Source organism: Stegastes partitus, unplaced genomic scaffold (genome assembly GCF_000690725.1).
Source record: "Stegastes partitus isolate 25-593 unplaced genomic scaffold, Stegastes_partitus-1.0.2 Scaffold452, whole genome shotgun sequence".
In the NCBI taxonomy this organism is placed as follows: domain Eukaryota; kingdom Metazoa; phylum Chordata; class Actinopteri; family Pomacentridae; genus Stegastes; species Stegastes partitus.
The window spans coordinates 4,651-23,252 of record NW_007578183.1 but is presented as its reverse complement, the minus strand read 5'-3'; the positions used below and the strand labels follow the sequence as shown (position 1 = coordinate 23,252).

Genomic DNA, 18,602 nt, shown 5'->3' with positions numbered 1-18,602 from the left:
CTGTTTGGTGGAGCCGTTCACAACTCAGGCATCTCAAAAGCAAGCCTGATTACACACTGCTTTAAGTGAGACGTCAGAAGCTAAAAATTTTGCACAAAAAAAAAAAACGAGACAAGTTTTTAATCTTTAACAGCGTGTTGTAATTAAAACACTTGCTGCAGTACCCACTGTAGTATCCATACTGAGTCCTTGAGTAAATGTCCTTCGTCCCTTTCCGTCAGTATTTTCTCCTCCTCACTTTCCCTAAGTGCTTTAAAGGATTCGACACTGAAGCAAAATCACAGAGCATACGTTTAAGCAAGTCACTTATAACCGAAAATGAATTGCAGAACCTAAAGAAAGCTTCTCAGTCCCTGCCGGCTCAGGGGCACTAAGCAGCCATTTTGTTCAGGCGATCTCCAGTATGTATGATTTACAAGGTCCAGTGTTTACAAGGAGGAAAATATTCTCTAATAAAAAAACAAAAATTACACCGAAAAACACACCACTAATAAATTGAAGGAGTGTGAATAGTGAATTCAGCCTGGCTTTATGCAGGTACTTTACTGCACTCAGGATATTTCTGAGAATATTCCTATAGAAGCTCAGTGTTTCTGCAGTAACTGTATGTGTGTCGCCCCTACACTATGACTTTTTCTAGGATCTCGATCAAGCCCGACTCTGAAGTCTTTCCCGTTACTTTCCAAAACGAGCCATTTGAATGAGACAGCGTAGTTTATTGTAGATGGTTTTACACTGTACATTTGATATGATATCAACTACACGCTTATTCATCTGCTGCTACACCTCTTCATATTAACTAGATGAATTACCTGCAGTATTAAAACCAAATCCAAATGTTTAACTCAGTGAACGTGATTTGATTTGCATCAGAGGTTTACATGTACAAAGACAGGAGCTGATGAAAAGAGGAAAGAGGAACTGTAAGGAGAAAAGACAAAGGTCTCTTGTGCTTGGAACAATCATGCCTGCAGACATGTTAAACAGTTACACACACCTCACCACAATTATTAATTCCAGAGGTTTACAGTATTGTTACTTCTCCTCTGTAACTCCACACCTTGTTTCATTTTCCCTCCACTCACTTCTGGATTTTGACACGTACTTTGTCTTTGCATGTGTGTCTGCGCACACGGAGCACTTTGAAAGACTAATACCGGCATTTGGGGGGGTGGTGGTGCTGGAAAAGAATGGTAACAATTTAGCATCTCCGGTTCTCCCATATTGTGACCTACCTCTGCTCATTAGAGGGAAACATCATCCTCTCTGGAGTATGTTTTGATTTAACTGTTACAGAGTAAAGGAATAGCATGCATGAATAATGCTCCAAAGTGAATTATTTTCAATAGAAGACCCAGGAGAGGGTGAGGTGGGTTGCTTACAAGCGTCAGAACTTCACCTCTGATGTTCCTGCTCTTTGTCAGGCCCAGGAGGCCAGGATATGGTCCATGCAAATCTCATGGCGTCCTTTTCCCTTCCCCTTCTCCATATACACTGAAAGCCATCCCTGGAGAGAAGCTGCTAACCAGAGTTTAGAGATAGCACAGCCTCAGCTTCCTGTGAACCTTGAGATAGCGTAAGGGTGTGCACATTTCAGTCGCTGGTCTTCTGTGTTGAGTTCCTGTAATACTGTAGACTGTATGTCAACACATCTTCACAGTGTCCCTGGTCCACCATTACTTGAGAGGCTGAGGAAATTAGGAATATGGTGATTATGAGGGTTGAGGGATACAAAGCAGCAGACTGTTACAGCTGCCAAAAGCTCTGATCAAAACCAGGGCTGTGGTCAATTCAACATGTAAATAGAGACTGCAGTTCATTTGCTAATGATGAGTGAGCGTTCAGTCTCGCTTTAACGCGCCGAGCATAACAATTCTTTCTTGCTAGAGGTCATGAAAAAGTAAAAATGTAAGAATATGTTTCATTTTATTTTATAGTAAGTAAAATTTGCATTGAACATTAAAATATGTTTGCTCTTAATTCAAACTTCTTTAAATTGCAGTGAGCAACTTCAAAGACTTCAACTGGTTGGTGTGTCTACACTGAGACAAATACAGGTACTAAGTGGAACCACAAGTCATTATTTGCAGTGATGCCATAGTGGACCATGTTTTATTTTCAAAAATAACTTTTTTTTTGCAAGAAGTTCTTTAAAGAAGCATTTCTACAAACAGTTCTTTAAGGATTCACCAATATATGGTTGTTTCGGTAATACATATGGTCCAAAGAACTTAGGTTCTTTAAGGAGCCATTTTTAAGACAGTATTTGTGCACTCGTGTGGTTCAGCAAACTATGTCTTTCAAATTATTCTTCACTAATTTTTCAAAATAAATGGTTCTTCGAGCATTTTAAATCAAATTATTCTGTGTAGGCTAAATAACAAACACATGAACAGAGTTAACATTCTTCTTCACTTCTTTCAATTACAGAGAAGTAAGGTATTAAAAACGTCAGGCACATAGTAACACAAGCACAAAATCTATCACTGTGAGGGGAAACATCCATCCCTAAAACCTTACATTAACTTGCAGATCCAAACTACAAATCAAGAAACACTGAACGCAGTTTCATGTGTGCACCATAAATGCAACAATCTGCTGCATTTTGGGGTCTTCTATTGTGATGCATTTAATATGTGGGGTTCCTAGTCAGACAGATCTACATATTACAAGATGTCAAACTATGCTGGGCAGTTAAAACTGTTCTCTGTTGATTTATCAATTCGTTGAGAAAATAATTTTCAGATTAACTGATCATAAAAACACCCAGGTAGTTGCATCTCTGATTTCATGCAATCACCTGCCACCCAATACCTCTAATCAAAATATATCTTTCAATGCTTCAAAGAATCACTTACATAAGGAACCATCCCCTAAATAAAGAGGTTTTTCAAATGGTGATGGAGCTTTGAAGAACTGAAGCGCCTTCTAAGGAACCTTTTTTTTTTCTGAGGGTACCTCTGGTGGCTCTGAGATTTTTGGGGACCACAGAAGGAAAGTGTGTGTTTGTAGTGGTCAGATGGGTGCATGTGTGCGACTTCACATAACATTTCAATTAACACAACAAAGGGCTTTTGTGCTCCAGTGATATCACATGGGGAGCAAATTCAAACAGAATAACTCTAAATAACTGTCAAACCAGAAGAAATTGGGCATGACTGATTACAGTGTGGAGAAACGTGTGAGGTGATGTACATCATACGTTTCCCTCTGAAGAACCCTTTTAGATTTTCAGTTCGAGCAGCCAGATGAACTTAACCAAAGCTGTGTTTAGGTGGTTTTCTCTGTAATAAGGAGCCTCAGCGGAGTGGAAGGGGATTCGGAGGGGGAAGACCTCACCGCTGGGTCGATCAAGTAGTGAGATTATTTCTGACATTGGCCTATTTTTTCCTCCTTGATGTCTATCGACTTCATTTTGCCTAAAGTAGGATAAGATTATTAAAATTGCAACCATGCATGGTGAAAGTCATCTAACTTTCATGTTGCAGTGGATTAGGGTTCTAAAGGTCTCTTTGAAGAGCAGATCCCTGAGGCTTTCTGCTGTGGCCACAGCACATGGACAGGGAGGCTCTTTGTTACAAAGTTGGCAATGATGTCTCAGTCAATAAAGGAGAACCAAAGGATGAGGGTCATGATAGGCTTTCAAAAGATATCAACTACATCTTCATTGTGTTTTTGTTTCTCCAAAAGCTTCTCCCTTTATCCTAATGACACTAATAGTTTGTGCTTTTATCTGATTTTCTTCTGAAAATATGTTAGCACTTTGCACATTCTTCAATCAGCAGATAATTCAAGACAGTTTCTGCCACAGTTAGACATCCTTAAATGGCTGACAGACCACATCAGTCTCACTGCGTTGTCTGTATCCCCCCTCACCCACTCCTGACCCGTCCAACTGTGAGCTCTGTCAAAACCAGAGTGTACCTTGGTTATTAACATAGTGCAGTCAGAGCTAATATACAACAAATGCAGGATTGCAAGGAACTTTTCCGAGCCGATCTGCCAGCAAAAAGAGAAAAGGAAATCTTCTCTCAGAGCAGGCAACGTATACAATAAAGGAACAAACACTGAGCACCTCAAAAACATCCAATTACCTGGTGGAAAAACCTCGCAGAAACTCAAGAAAATGGGCACTGGTGCCAAGGCGACTTTGTAATGTCCAGTTCTTCTCTGTAGGGTCTTAAGTTATGTGAAGTTTCAGTCTGCAGAACAATAATGGCTTCAGCTGAATACATGTAACACAATACATTACAGGGTTTGACTACATTTTCCTTCTTTGGTTTGTATTTTTAGTGCAGCGCATACAGAGCAGGGGATACATAGTGCTGCTTTTTTGTTGGATAAATCAGGCTAAAAGGGGAAAAACACACATTGCGCTTTTGTCTGCCTACAGCAAACAGTCAGTTTTAACATGTTTATTTGTGGTGCAGTGTAAAGCTGCAGTATTCGCATTTTCCTTCATCTTAAACTTTAGAAAAGGTCCGGACAGTCTCCCCATCAAACAAACACTCCACGGGACAATGGGCCGTTTAAGTGCGGTGTCTCCAAGAGTATTAGTGTTCTTATTGCCCGAGAGCCAGACGAAGACACAGTTCAGCCTCCACTCCACACTGCTCGCTTCAACTGTGTGGTCAGAAATGTTCCAACTCATCTCGTCCAGTTGCTGAGTAGTTTTTATGGCCTCACACATCATCCTGTACACTTCGGCTCCAGACCGGGAAAACTGAGAGTGTAAAGATGGTGATGACTCATGTGGTGCCTCTACATGTGTTAGTGCCAGGACTGTCTGAGACTTTGTTAGCCTCACACACCCTGTCAAAGCTTGTTCACTTCTAGCAGACGAGCAAGAGGAGATATCATGCTGCAGACAAAGTAGTTTTGGTTCCTCACTTACTTTGCTTTTAGCTTAGCATCCATCAGGTGTACAAATAGCACACCAAAGTCTCTCAATAGAACATCAAATGGATCTTTTCCAGGCAAGACAGAAAAGCGGAACCTTAAGTTTTGAAAATATATAGAACCCTTTTTAAATTTGGTATGATGAATAATAATGGCGAAGATTGTGTAGGTCCATCGTCTGCTGTCAAAGCAGACAGAGGACCTCTGTGGGTGTCCTGTCATATCGTCCACCAGTGCACTGGCAGCAGATCCTTTGAGTCCTGTGGGTTATGGGTTGTGGCTTTCATGGATCAGGCTTGTTAGAGTGAGCCCCCTAGATACTTGCTCGGATTGGGATTTGGAGAGTTTGGAGGTCAATTCAATGCATTGGGCTCTTTGTTATGTTCCTCAAGCCATTGCATTGCATTGACCTGCTGGGGAGGCCGCTGCTGTCAGGGAATGTTATGGTCATGGGGGACTGTGCTTGGTCCGTAACAATCTTTAGGTGGGTGGTATGTGTCGATGTAGCCACATGAATGTCTGGACCCAACGTTTCTCGACAGAGCATTGCACTGTAAGGAGATGATCAAAAATATTCATTCCATCTGTCAGAAGGAATAATGTTGTGGCTGGTTGGGGTATAACGCATAGACTTTTGTTGGGACTATAGAGGTTCCCAGTTAGTGTCAGACAGGGGTAGTTTGTTATAGACCAGTAGGTAATGAAATTTACTGTACTGGAATTAGAGCAGAAGTGAAAGACTGCAATTTCAAATCTAGTTATCACAGTTCCAGTAGCATCCTTGCTTATCCAGATTGTGGTCTTACAAGGAAAGCTGACTTGAGTAGACCACCATCACTTTCATCTTCAACTGGGAAGCTAACTGCTCTGTTAGACTGGTGGCAGGAACAAGAAGAAGTATGACTTCTGCTACATGCAAAGTTGTCTTATTTACAAGTCATGACTTCTCAGCTGGCTAGCTATCCACCAATAGGTTCAGAATTCATCCATCCACCCATTATCTATATGCTGCTTGATCCTCACTAGGGTCACAGGGGGGGCTGGAGCCTATCCCAGCTGACTTAGGGATAGGTCACTAGTCTATTGCAGGGCTACACACAGAGACAAACAACCAAACACACTCACATTCACATCTATGGAGAATTTAGAATCATCAGTTGTGCTCAGCACCGTTATCAAGGCTGGTTTACCAAATGTCTTACAGTGTATTCAATGGATGCTCAATTAGATTGTCATCTGGCGAGTTTGGAGGCCCGGTCAGTGTCTTTAAATGTTTGTTGTATTCCTTGAACCATTTGTAAGTAGTTTTTACAGTGTGGTGGGGCACATTGTTCCGTCAGGGGAGGCTGCTGCTCTCTGGAACTGCCGTTGCCACGAGGGGTGTGTGTTTGGTGTGTCAGATGTGTCATAGTCAAGCAACATCTACATGAAGGCCAAGAACCAAAGTTTCCCAAAAGAACATCTCATTGTATTGAAATAACGAATGTCTCTTAAACTCTTAACGGACAGTGGTTTTAATGCTGTGGCTGTTTGCTACATATCCAGTTGACTTTCAGGTGGGTCCTATTGGAAATAAGATCGGTAAGAAGAAAAAAAAAAAACATTATTTATAACCCTTATTATTTTAGTAGATACTACAAATAAATTTGAGTTTTATCAGATTACCACATACCAAACTTGCTGTTTAATATTCCAGTGCAGGAGTAGTGAGCAAGAGTCCAGCCACTAATGTTGCACTATTATTTCAACCATGTAATTCTACTAACATGTGACGCTATCCTCATGAGCTTCCTATGATGAAACTACCAAAACAAAGAATGGTCACTAAAGTTCTGGAATGACAACCAGGCTGGGATACAGTTTAGATCATACAGTCAGTTGTTTTTTTTGTTTTTTTTTAAAGCTTACCTTTCCCAGACTCTTAATATGTTATCACTTTTTGTGCACAAGCAGAGGAAAAGTCTCATGCAGGCAGAACCACAAGAACCAGAGGAGCAAAACCTCATTGCTTTGCTTAGTCCTTATTTGAGGACTTTGAGAATGATGTCTTTGTGTGCTGCGTTGCCCTCCTCTTGCATGAGAGCAATGAACAGGCCATTCTAAAAACACACGGCTCCACGCCAGCTCCAGAGAAAGCCATTTGGACATCTAATAGCTGTGGACCTGGCCAGCTTAATGTAAGCCTTTTTGTGATTACCTGATGTAATGACAGCCAATCCAAATACAGCCTGTAAGCCATTAGGAGCCAAACAAGAGGAACACATTATGCGTTGCACTATGTCAGACTGACAGGATCTGAACAATGCAGCATGAAAACATTTCCACCCTGTTATTGTGACTCCTAAGGGAAGTGAGAGGAACTGTTTGGAGCGCTTGTACATCACGAATGCTGCAGACTGCACCTTTGAAGGATTGCGATTGGCTTTAAAAGCCCTATCTGCAATCTCACTGTAAACACAGATTTAAAGATTGGAAACATTTATTCAGATGTAGCTCTTAGAAGTTAACAATGCCATGTGAAATGTGCGCCTAAAAGCTCGTGTCAGTAAAATCACAGGAAATGTAAATTAGCAGTAATAGTCAGCTGTAACATAATGTCATCATACGTCAAACTCTTTAGATATTTGCAAGAAAATACAACTGGATTGGCCTATTAGTTCCAGCTGAGGGACTTTAACTGTAAAGTGGCTTAACTGGTAGTGCAAACAGGTAGAGCTGATGGTGTTGGTTAGAATGAATGATGCTGGCATACATGACAGAAATTGGTGTAAAATGTGCCATCTGTGATTGAGGCCAATTTTCTCTTTCATGTTCAGAGTGCCGTTTGGTGCGTGGGTGCACCTGATTTTCCACCGTCACTCCAATTAACTAAATTGTTGCCATTGTACATCCAAATATGTGACTTGTGTAAGAAAAAACGTTGACTCCAGTCCAGTACCTGCAGTCTGAAATAGTCCAAAGCTGTGTCAGGCATCATTCACTAATTCCCCCTTGTGAAAAACTACGCTTCCAAAAAAATGTACATTTCAGCTCATGTTTGTTTTTAGATATAGCCTGAAGGATCCTCCGACCTCCTGACACTTTGTAACCCTAATCGTTAATCAGGATTACAGTGACTATCTCATTACAGAAGAAGACTTGTGAGGGAAAGAGAGAATTCATCAGTTTTTACATCTCTACTTGCCGCAGGAATGTCTTTGGAGAGGCATTGACTTTTTTCGAAGCACTTTATTCTCCTGGAGGCTTGTCCTACGATTTGGCTCCCCTGCTGCTGGACAGGATCTCTGCATTTATCTTGAATAATTTCCCGACTGAACAAAAGCTATCATTAATACCACCACCACACACACACACACACACACTCCTGTGTCAGGTTTCTACTGTGAATGCACAGTTTTCTTAATCCTGCTCTGTTCAGGCAATTATCGCTGCTCCCAACACCAGCTGGTTTCTTGAAGGAAAGGTACAGTATCTATTAGTACTTGTGGGTATATGACAGACGTATGCTTACGAATGAAAAGCACTAATCATGTACTCGGAAAATTAAAGAAAAACATTTTAAAACATGACCACATCCCTTTTGTGTAAGGTTCTTTTATTAATGGTGGATGTTAGTTCACAAGAATTTCACGGTGGTTCAAGTTGAGAGGCTGTTTTGGTGGTTTTAGAGCAAAGAGGTTGGGGGAAGGCACCAGGTCAATAAAGGGGTGGGGGGAGAGGAGGGAAAGGGGTGAGGTTGCCCCAGATTGCTGATCTATGGCCAGTTTGGCAGTTTCTCCATTTAATGACAGAGCAGGGAGACAGTTGGACAATAACACAGTTGAACACGGTTCCAGAAATTACATGAGGCAGTTTAAGTCCACTTTTGAGTCATTAAAGTTTGTTTTCCTTAAATCACAGTGAGAGCATGTGCTACTGGACATGTGACACTGACACTCAAGTCATTCATTTATGACGCACAGCCAGAACGTTGCAACTTGATCGTCTTGTTCATTAATCTACCTGCCGCTCCAGCTTGTTAACACACGTATATATGTACCGACATATGTGAGATATTTTCCACTGTGTAGAGGACTGTGGGTCAGAACAGCTAGAAAAGCATGCTGGCTTGAACACTGCAAAATGCAACCACATGTAGAAGGTGATCCTGCTATTCTGACACACTGTGTATTGGGACATACTACATAGTATGGCAGTATGAATATTGGAACGCACTCCAGGTCTTTATGTAAGATGGGTCACTTGAAAGGTGTCAAGACAAGAAGAAGCAACAGCATATTAGCTCACTTTACAGTAGTCTAGCACTAGAAGACGGCAGTGGATGACTTTTGGCAAAATCAGCAGCTCCTCATGTATTTTCCTGTATTCAACGTGCATGTTGACTTTCAGTTTTTCACCCTGCTCTGACTTTGAGGCGGCCAGCAACCCAAGCCAAGACAGCATTCAGGGGCAGCTTCGCCCCCAAGAGAGCGGAGGTATCCCGTTGCTGAGCGTGAGTGGAGGCAGTGTGGTAGAGGAATCATGTGATCACAGTTGGGCCGGTGCGTCCAGTACTCTCGTGGAGCTTAGAGACTTTGAGGGCAATGTCTACCAGGGGCGCCAGCATCACCTGGACAATGACAAAGAGCAAAGAACATCTGACTTTCTGGGCCATTTAGACAAATCTGTCAATACATGCAGCTTCTCATGCAAGAAGTAGAAGTTATACACTAATATACAGTAACAAGAATTCAAATGCTTTTTTCTCAATGAAGTAAAGAGTTAAACAAGCTAAGCTAAGCATAAGAAGTGTTACCCTTCAACTCTGCCAGGCAATAAATAAGCAGCTTCACCCAGCTTCTACTATTTGTCTTAACTTCTTAATACGATCTCCTGGCTTCGGTCTTAAAAGATGGGTATGACAGCGGTATCTTATCTATCTATGCTTGATTAAAAAAAGCAAAAATGCACGTTTTCTAAATATTTCAAATTATCAAAATATTCCTTTGAAGTAATGTTTACATAAATCCACTATTTTGAAGGCTGTTGAATCACCTTCATCTGCTTTGGGAGAGCATTCCTGGTTCAAACAAATATTACTCCCTGATGAACACTCAAGATGGGTACAGTTTTAGTTGCGTTTTGCTTTCATTGGTCTCAATGTTTTAGTATTTTGTATGCATTACATTTTACAATTACAAGTTTTTGTCCTGTTTTGTCTTGTTTCTTAGCATTTTATGTTCATTTTGTTTAATTTGACAAATAGATTTTGTGAGTTTTTATCCTGTTTTCTGTCATCTCTTTTTGCAGATATTTTTTATTGCCACCAGTCTTATAACATTTAAAGGACTTTGCTCAACTCTGGGTGTTTTACAGCATGCTTTATATTAACATGGTTTGATTTATTTTAAATTGGCTGCAAGGTGGCGCAGTGGTTTGCACCGTTGCCTCGCAGCAAGGTTGTCAGTTCATGTCCTGGTGAGAACACCCGGGATCTTTCTGCGTGGAGTTTGTATGTTCTCCCCGTGCAGCGTGGGTTCTCTCCGGGTTCTCCGGCTTCCTCCCACAAGTTCCAAAAACATGTTGAGGTTAATTGGTGATTCTAAATTGTCCATAGGTGTGAATGTGAGTGTGCTTGGTTGTCTGTCTCTAAGTGTAGCCCTGTGATAGACTGGTGACCTGTCCAGGGTGTCCCCTGCCTTCATCCTGAGTCAGCTGGGATAGACTCCAGCCCCCCCGCGACCCCAGTGAAGATTAAGGGGTGTACAGACGTGTATGGATGGATTTATTCTGAATGACTACAACATTTTTGAATGGGGTCAAAGTGTCAAGCAACTTGGTAACATTAACATTATTGACACTGAATTTGATTCACATTTTTTAAAAGCACAGTGATTTACTCATCTTGAGAGCAATTTTTGTTTTAAAGCTTTATCATCTTTAATCTTTTTTTAAATCTAAAATTTTAATCTAAATGATGCAGTCTTTTGTGAGACACTGCTCATGCATTTGCCTTTAATTAGCAGCTAATCTGAGTTGCAGACCTATAAGCAGAAAGATCAGCTATCACAGTCCAACCAGAGATCTGCTAGCATTGAATTATCTTCTTAAAACTGTTGTCTAAACCATAACAATATAACAGAAAACACCAGCTTCCCAAAACAAGTGCTTTTGGTAAAAATGCAAAGCAGCTTCTATAAAGTGCTTTCTTTTCTTCTATGAATCTGCTCATATGAAGAGGTAACCCTCTGGGTGAATAAATCAAACCTACTCAAAGTCAGCCAACTGAACCATTAACCTCACGGCCATTTATCTGTCGAGTTAAGATTCTGAAGCAATATGTTTCTGCTTATCTGTTCATTCATGGTGTGTAAGCGCCGACGAGGATAAAGGGCTTGAGAGGAACTTTTATTCACTTTTTTCTCTCTTGTCTTGGTTCCTTGTACTACATCACCTCCCTGTCCACACCAGTAAGAACGACTTTATGAAGTGTCTAGTTGGAGCTCACACTCTTTATTTTCCCCTTGTGCTAAGTTTCCCTCTCTTCATACTGGCCTTGATAAGCTGCCATAACTCACAACTCGGCCAAACATCTCCATCATCTCCCGTGTTGAATAAAATCTCTGGAACTTGTTTTTTTCGGGGGGAGCTCCACCCCATGCGAACTGGCCATCCTGCATATTACAGATCATTCCAGCCAGCCTGAACGGTTTTTGGCGCCCATGTAAGCAAACCTTTGACAGTTGTAACTAAGGAGGGTGATGGTGTGACAAACTATATTAATCCCATATATTAAAACCATGGATGTTTATTTTCCTGTCTGATGACTTCATTGTCTCATCTTTTTCTCACTGGATCAAACCAGCTGGAACTACTCCTCATTGTCCTGACCTGTGGATCCTGGTTAATTTTCTGCGGGTCCTTCTCATAGCTGTCAATGTAGAGCCTGATGGTTGCTCCTGCGCTGCCTGTACCGCTGAGACGGAAAATGATCCTAGATCCGTCAGAAAAGATGATCCGGAGACCCTGATGGAGCAAGAGACAAACAAAGATAGACAGAGGAGATGATGATGAATGAAAATGTACAGTCAGTGGAAAAAAACATGTGGAGGTATAATGTATGAGGCACAATAATTCACGCGGTCGCATGCTGATAGTTTAGGATATGACTTCATAAGGTATTCAGCCAATATTTGAATTGTGTCATTACTGTTAATATATCATCTGAAAACAGCGTGGGATCACATTAAAATATTAAGGCTTGATTGTAAGGAAGAAGTTCTTTGAGTGCTTAATTGGACACAGACTTTTAGTTGGACTTGAAAACGGATGGATCCAACACTCCTCAAACATAAATGTGAGCACATAAAACTATTGCAGTATCTGGTCTGAGCAATGGACTACATCTGCTGATAGAAAGTAAACTGAGAGAACACAGACAGAACTTGGTCTCCTACCTGGTTTTTGGACACACTTCCATCCACAGGGTCTGTGTAGGCGAAGTTATCAGCGATAGCAACCTCATAAGTCTTATCGCCTGAAGAGAACTTCTTTCCTACAAAGGAAGGATCGAACATTGCTGTCTCCAGATCCTTGATCATCTTGTTGGCGGCATCCGAGTCAACCTCCTCGTAGTCGTACCTGAATGTAAAGTTGTTGATGTAAAAACAATAATGTTGTTCATAACTGGCTTTAGACAGTGGTTGATTTTTGGTTATAAGGTTATTGCTTTAACTTTCATTTTGAAAAAAGAAAAGCAACTGGAGCAAAGAGTAAATATAGCTACAGTTGTCCTCAAATGTATTCACACCCTCCCATTAGAGAAGGAAAAAAACAGCTGTCTCTGAAAGTTGAAATTGACAAAAGTAATAATAAATAAAAGAAAATTATGAAAATCATGAAATTGCTTAAGAATTGTGGTTCAATGGAAATATATTTTTTTAAAAAAACAACAACAAGCAAACTAGGGCTCGACCCAAATACAATCAGACTTCTGCACCTGTTGACAGGTATTCTGAGTTTGGCTCACTGCTCATCAGCAAAGTGCTCAATGTGTCTGGGACAGTTTTGTTTTTTAAAATTATTCTTTTCAACCACAATTACAAAGCAATGTCTTATTTCACTAAATTATAATTTGCCAATTTTTTATTTATTATTATTTTTTCAGTTTCTAGTTATTTGAGGTACTATTGTGAATTTTGCCTTTTCTTTAATGGAAGGGTATGATTACATTTGAGGACAACTGTACGTAAAGTCTGAAGTGCTGCACTTCTTTAATTTGCCACTGGAAGGTGCCAGAGTTCCATTTGAGCCACCTACATTCCTGATGGTCCCAGAGGGTGTTTTTAGAACAAAGTCCTGGGACTAACAAAGATTAACAACATTTCTTACTACTAGCAACTTCAAACACTCCTTTTTTGGGGATTTATCAAACATTTCCCAAAATGTTCTACAGGAATAATTTCTGACCTGGTGAAAAAGTTCCTGCCAAATTTCTGCCAATGATCCTTCATGATCTCCTCCACGCTCTGTTTCCTGGTGGCTAAGATCGACAGCCATGCAAGCACCGCCCACAAGCCGTCCTTCTCACGGATATGATCCGAGCCTGGTTAGTTAGCAAGAGAGAGGAGAAGGGATGAGTGGCTGCTTTCTCTTACTGGAGTCCAAGCTGCATAAATCAGATGACTTGCTCTCACCAGTGCCGAAGCTTTCCTCTCCACACAGTGAGAGTTTTCCAGCATCCATCAGATTCCCAAAGAACTTCCAACCAGTTGGAGTCTCGTACAGCTGCATCTGCAGAGCTTTAGCCACACTGAAACACATAATAAACTTCATAAGAAAATCTGAGCAACCAGTGGGAGCGGTGTTTCAATTTACCCAAGAAGGAAAATTTAGGATTAGCCGTAATGTTGTTGTGTAGTTTTTACTTGTCCAAGGCTCCACTGGTGGGCATACTGCGAGCCAGTCCTTTGACACCAGTCTTCTGGAAGTAAGGGATGCTGGTAATGTTAGCAGCAATGACAGCCACAGAGTCGGAGGGGTTCACAAAGAAGCCATGTTTACCCAGCACCATGTTGCGGTCCTGAGGATGTAGTAAAAAAAAAAAAAAAAAGTGGCAGAGAAATCAAGGTCAACAATCACAAGCAGCAGCATGACTAAAAATATGCTACCTGAGATAAATACTTGTTCAGTGTGGTGACTGGCCACAAGACATTTTACTGTCCATCATTTGTGAAAGATTTACTGAATCTCTACAGACACTGATCTACAGTTGATTTGTTTTCCCTTTAGGATTTCAAAATGTAAAAGAAAACCTCGTAAATACAATATTTCTTGCATCTCATTATGAATTCTGAAGGCAGCAGAAGGATGACAAATTGTGTAAGTATGCCTTAATGATTTTTTTTTTTTATCATATTACCAATGTTGCCATATATTTAATCTGCTCCTTTCACGAAACATGAGATAAGTGTCAGAGCTACAGAGAAAAACCGCTAACGAAAAACATTCACTGTCCTCATTACATGTTGTGCCAAAGTCAAAATGAGATCAATTCTGTCTCACCCTGGGAACCAGTCCCATTATTTTGATTACTGACTCTGGCCTATTAGAGAGAAAAACTCAAAATTAAACAGTTAACAGACCAGAGTTTATTAAAGTCGTTTTATGTGAGCTGACATCATCGATTCAAATCCAGTTCACAGACTTCACAAGTCCGCTCTCACCTCTTCCCAGTAATCTGTAAAAATCATCTTCTCAAAAAAAAAGTTCAACCACTTACACCATCGCCATCAAAGGCGGCTCCAAAGTCATATTCTCCACCTTTCATTGTGTTGACCAGGTCGGCTGCATAGGTCAAGTTGGGGTCTGGGTGGTGGCCACCAAAGTCCTCCTGGGGGACGCAGTTGACGGCTGAGTTGGCAGGAGAACCCAGTTCTTCACACACGATCTTCTTCACATAAGGGCCAACCACTAGAGGGAGAGCAAGTGTCATTAGAGGGGCGATACATGTTGCCAGGGACACCTACAAAATGACATTATTAAACTCTTTCACACTGTGATGTGCTAAGAATTTTTTTTCTATGTATGTCTTCTGTTGCCAATTTATTCACACTAACGCAAGAACCTAGTTTCCACTGTCTCAGCTTTTGGTCCAAATATGGTCTGTGCAATCTGTTTCCCTGTCACAAGGCTTACGGTTGAGACATGCCGCTCCATACCTCCATGCATAGCATCCAGTCGGACATTAATGTGATTGGCTCCGGAGAGAAGCTCCTTCAGTGCGGCAAAGTCAAAGATTCCCCGTAGCATCTCAGCATAGGCCTCAACTGAGTCCACAATCTCCACTAAGACAAATAAAGAGGAAACAGCACAATTAAAATGGTGGCAGATGTCAAGATAAAGACTTACAAAATCAACTATCATTACATACTAGTCACACTATTAGGAATATTTCCCAGGGCACCAACTAGATTTTTTTAACATTTCAACTGACTAAATCGTGTTAACAAGCAGCAGAGAGACTTGTTTGTTGCCAAGTCCTGGTTGAACTTCACTCTACATTTCATGTTGCCAATATCAATTTCCAGCACTGAACAAATTAACTTATGACTTGTAATAAACAGTTTATCTTTCCGTTAAAGACAGGACTCTGCTTTCGAGGCTACGTACCTGTGAAGGGCTTGAAAGTGTCCACTTCAAAGGTCTGCTTGCCGATCTTGGACAGATCCACTTTGAGCTCTGGGCAGATGAAATACTCCTGCAGGCCTTTGCTGACCTCGAATATTTTGTTTGTAATGCCCTCTGGAGCAGGTCCTGGGGAAGCAAAGCAAAAAACATGTTTAGAAATGATGTACGAACAGATACATTGAATCAAATAATGCATCAAATACAGATGAAGCGCCAAATAGTGCAATAGTGTTTTTTAAAATGACGCATTTCTCCTCATTGTTTGGACTACAGAGGAACTGTAAGTGTCGTCTCACCTCCACTGGAAATGTTGTACTTGATGCCAAAATCTCCATTGGGGCCGCCTGGGTTGTGGCTGGCTGTGAGGATGATTCCACCAACTGCCTTTATCTTGCGGATCACACAGGAGACTGCTGGGGTGGACATGATGCCATTCTGACCAATCACCAGGTGACTGATCTGCAACCAGGAACACATGTGCACATGCATAAACTTACAGACACAAGGATAAAGAGAGGAAGGTGGTACAATGGGGGTAATCCAAACATGTTGCACATTTAAGGAGCAGGAATGTGCCAGTGTGGGGAGTGCAAATTTTGATTAATTTAAGTGGCGGCTTTGCATCAGTGAACTACATTGCAGATTTTTTTTTGTCCTATTCATTGATTTGATGACTTCATTAAGTCGAAGCACTAACTTTGTCATTAACTATATTATAGGACCCTGATAATCACCAGAACCAGCTTATTAAGACTGAAGTGTAAAATGTTTGAAAGGTCTCTCTTAATAAATACTAACAAAAGAGATTTTAAGGCAGTTTTGGGTTGTGTTTATAATTCTGCTGCAAATGTATATCTGCTCCTAATATCAATCTCCACGATTACTAGCAATCAAACCAGTTCCAGCCCTAAAAACAACCTTATCAGCCTACTAAGGGTCAATAACATGTAGGTCGGAGTGCAAGCTGTGATAGAGACACTGACACAGTATCATAGTTACCTTTACACATTGTCATTATCAACATACTGCACAAACAAAAGCAGACACACCCCGATCACTTTTTATGCCACTGAAAAACTAAATAACTTCAATCCACACAGTACTTCTATGAAGTGCTTCATGATTGCGGTATACAGAAACAGCATCTTGACTGCGTTTTAGTTTTGAAATCACACTGCTGGTGCAACGGTTTGCTTTGTGCAAACATGCAAACAGTAGTGTCTCTGTCTCTGTAACTTAGTCCATGGTACTATTTCTCCACTATTTCCTAACATAGACCAGAAAAAAAAAAACAGATCAGACATCTTTGTGCAACTTAACCCTACTGGCAGCATCTACAACAGACACACCAGTCATCTCAAGAGACAGTTTAGCCAGCAACCAGTGTGTCCAGGCTGTCTCATGCTTGCAATTGACTGTTAGTATTAAATCCCCAGCATCGGTTGCTTAAATGGCTCAAATGGCTTAAATGTACAGCATGTCCTATATCCATGCATTCTGCGCTTGGCCGTGCAGCTCCCATCCATTGTGCAGACATATGCAGGGCAACGTGAGCAGCTGCACGTTGCTCGTCACGCCCCCTGCTCGCCTCAAAGCGTTTCAGCAGCATCACGGTGAAGGCAGCCAGTGACATTTAGCGGAGATCATTATGAAACAACAAGGCGTTACGGTTTAAACGCTTCCCTTTACAACACTAGAACAACATTTGTCATTTATAGAACTGTGCAAGACTAAAACCTAAGATCGTTTGTGAAACCCCATTAAAGAATTATTCATCAGTGATCTGCAGCAGAGTAACGGCGTCGTGTCGGTGTGTAAATGTCAAAGGTAATCGTTGGATATGCAAGTGGCACTTTAACCAAAAGATCACTGCGGTCATGCAGGCCATCGGAGACAGAGCAGGGAAACCCAGACGGCTGCTGATGGCACCTGTCAGGGGTTCCTGCTCTGGACAAGTAGTTTTCCATTGACACGATCTTAATGAAATCCAGACCAGCATCAAACAAGTTAAGGCAGGAAAGTCATCTTTGCTCCAACAGTGTGATATCACAGGAATGAGGGAAGCTTGACTTGTCACGTAGAGTTAGTTAGCTAACATTCACTTTAAGTCATTCACTTTGTATTTCTAGCATCAACCTGTAACGTTCAGACCCAGAACACAACTTTAACTGTCAGTGAGAGCGTTAGCTTGTTAAAGACACGTGTTCTTGGTTTATATTTTGAATGCTAAAAGTGTCACAGTTAGCACTGAGCTAGTTAAGTCACTCGACCGCTCTCAGTAGTTAACCTAAGAGCTAACTTATAAACTATCATACACAACACAACAAAGTAGTTACTGAGGAATAGCAGCTAGCTCGGCTGTAGCTAGCTAGCTGAGCTGCTACTGTGTTCTCAGCTAGCTTCACCCACAGGGGCTGAGGGAGGCAGAGGTGCACAGTGTTTCCTTCTCCTACTGACCCCGTTGGCAGCTGCGATCTGAACGATCAGCTGAATGGCGTCTTTCATGAAGAACCTGCCGTCTCCTCCCACCACCAGAGTGGCCGTCTGGCGCTCGGCGGGCTCGACCACGGAGATAATGCTCTGGATGAAGTTCTCCGCATAGTGCTGGTTCTGCTGGAACACCGTCACCCTCTTCCTCAGGCCGCTCGTCCCGGGCTTCTGGTCCGTGTACGGCTTGGTCTTCACTGTCGTGATTTTCACCATTTTTTCTTGACCCCCCAGTGAGCACCTCAGGTCACCCCGTGTGATCCGCAGTCTGGTCCGATGAGGAGGCGACTGCGGCGGCGGGGCAGCCACACGTACACTCCGGACAACTCCCCCTCACAGACCCGCCTCCCCGGTTTAAAGGGCAAGTAGGGAGCACGTTCAGCAGCTCCAGAGGTAGGAAACTGTCATATCTTACCACTTGAGAATAATAATAAAAAATCTATAAATAAATAAATGTATGATATTGTAGTGTGGTGAGTAAATATTGTACAGGACCGTGGGCAGGACTTTAAAAACCCTGAGCTCACAGAAGCCCCCCCATGCCACCC

At 41.6% G+C, this 18,602-nt stretch overlaps 1 protein-coding gene across 1 annotated transcript; it reads right to left on the bottom strand.

The window, feature by feature from the left end:
* Positions 1-8,477: 8,477 nt before the first annotated feature.
* On the bottom strand, positions 8,478-18,361 carry pgm1 (phosphoglucomutase 1). The gene is made up of 11 exons (XM_008286358.1): positions 18,025-18,361; positions 15,864-16,026; positions 15,550-15,693; positions 15,099-15,224; positions 14,660-14,850; positions 13,806-13,960; positions 13,575-13,690; positions 13,348-13,483; positions 12,336-12,519; positions 11,770-11,904; positions 8,478-9,508 (listed from the first exon to the last, which is right to left on the bottom strand). The coding sequence occupies exons 1-11, from the start codon at positions 18,268-18,270 to the stop codon at positions 9,419-9,421; spliced, it is 1,686 nt and encodes a 561-aa protein (XP_008284580.1). The 5' UTR covers positions 18,271-18,361; the 3' UTR covers positions 8,478-9,418.
* Between the last annotated feature and the right edge of the window lie 241 nt (positions 18,362-18,602).

What these genes read in the sequence shown, in the direction of transcription:
- pgm1 (XM_008286358.1), bottom strand. Translation starts at nt 18,270, where the DNA reads ATGGTGAAAATCACGACAGTGAAGACCAAGCCGTACACGGACCAGAAG. An exon ending in CCGCCTTTGATGGCGATGGT is followed by an intron (nt 13,961 to 14,659) that starts GTAAGTGGTTGA and finishes CTACATCCTCAG; the next exon opens with GACCGCAACATGGTGCTGGG. An exon ending in GAAGTGTGTCCAAAAACCAG is followed by an intron (nt 11,905 to 12,335) that starts GTAGGAGACCAA and finishes TTGCTCCATCAG; the next exon opens with GGTCTCCGGATCATCTTTTC.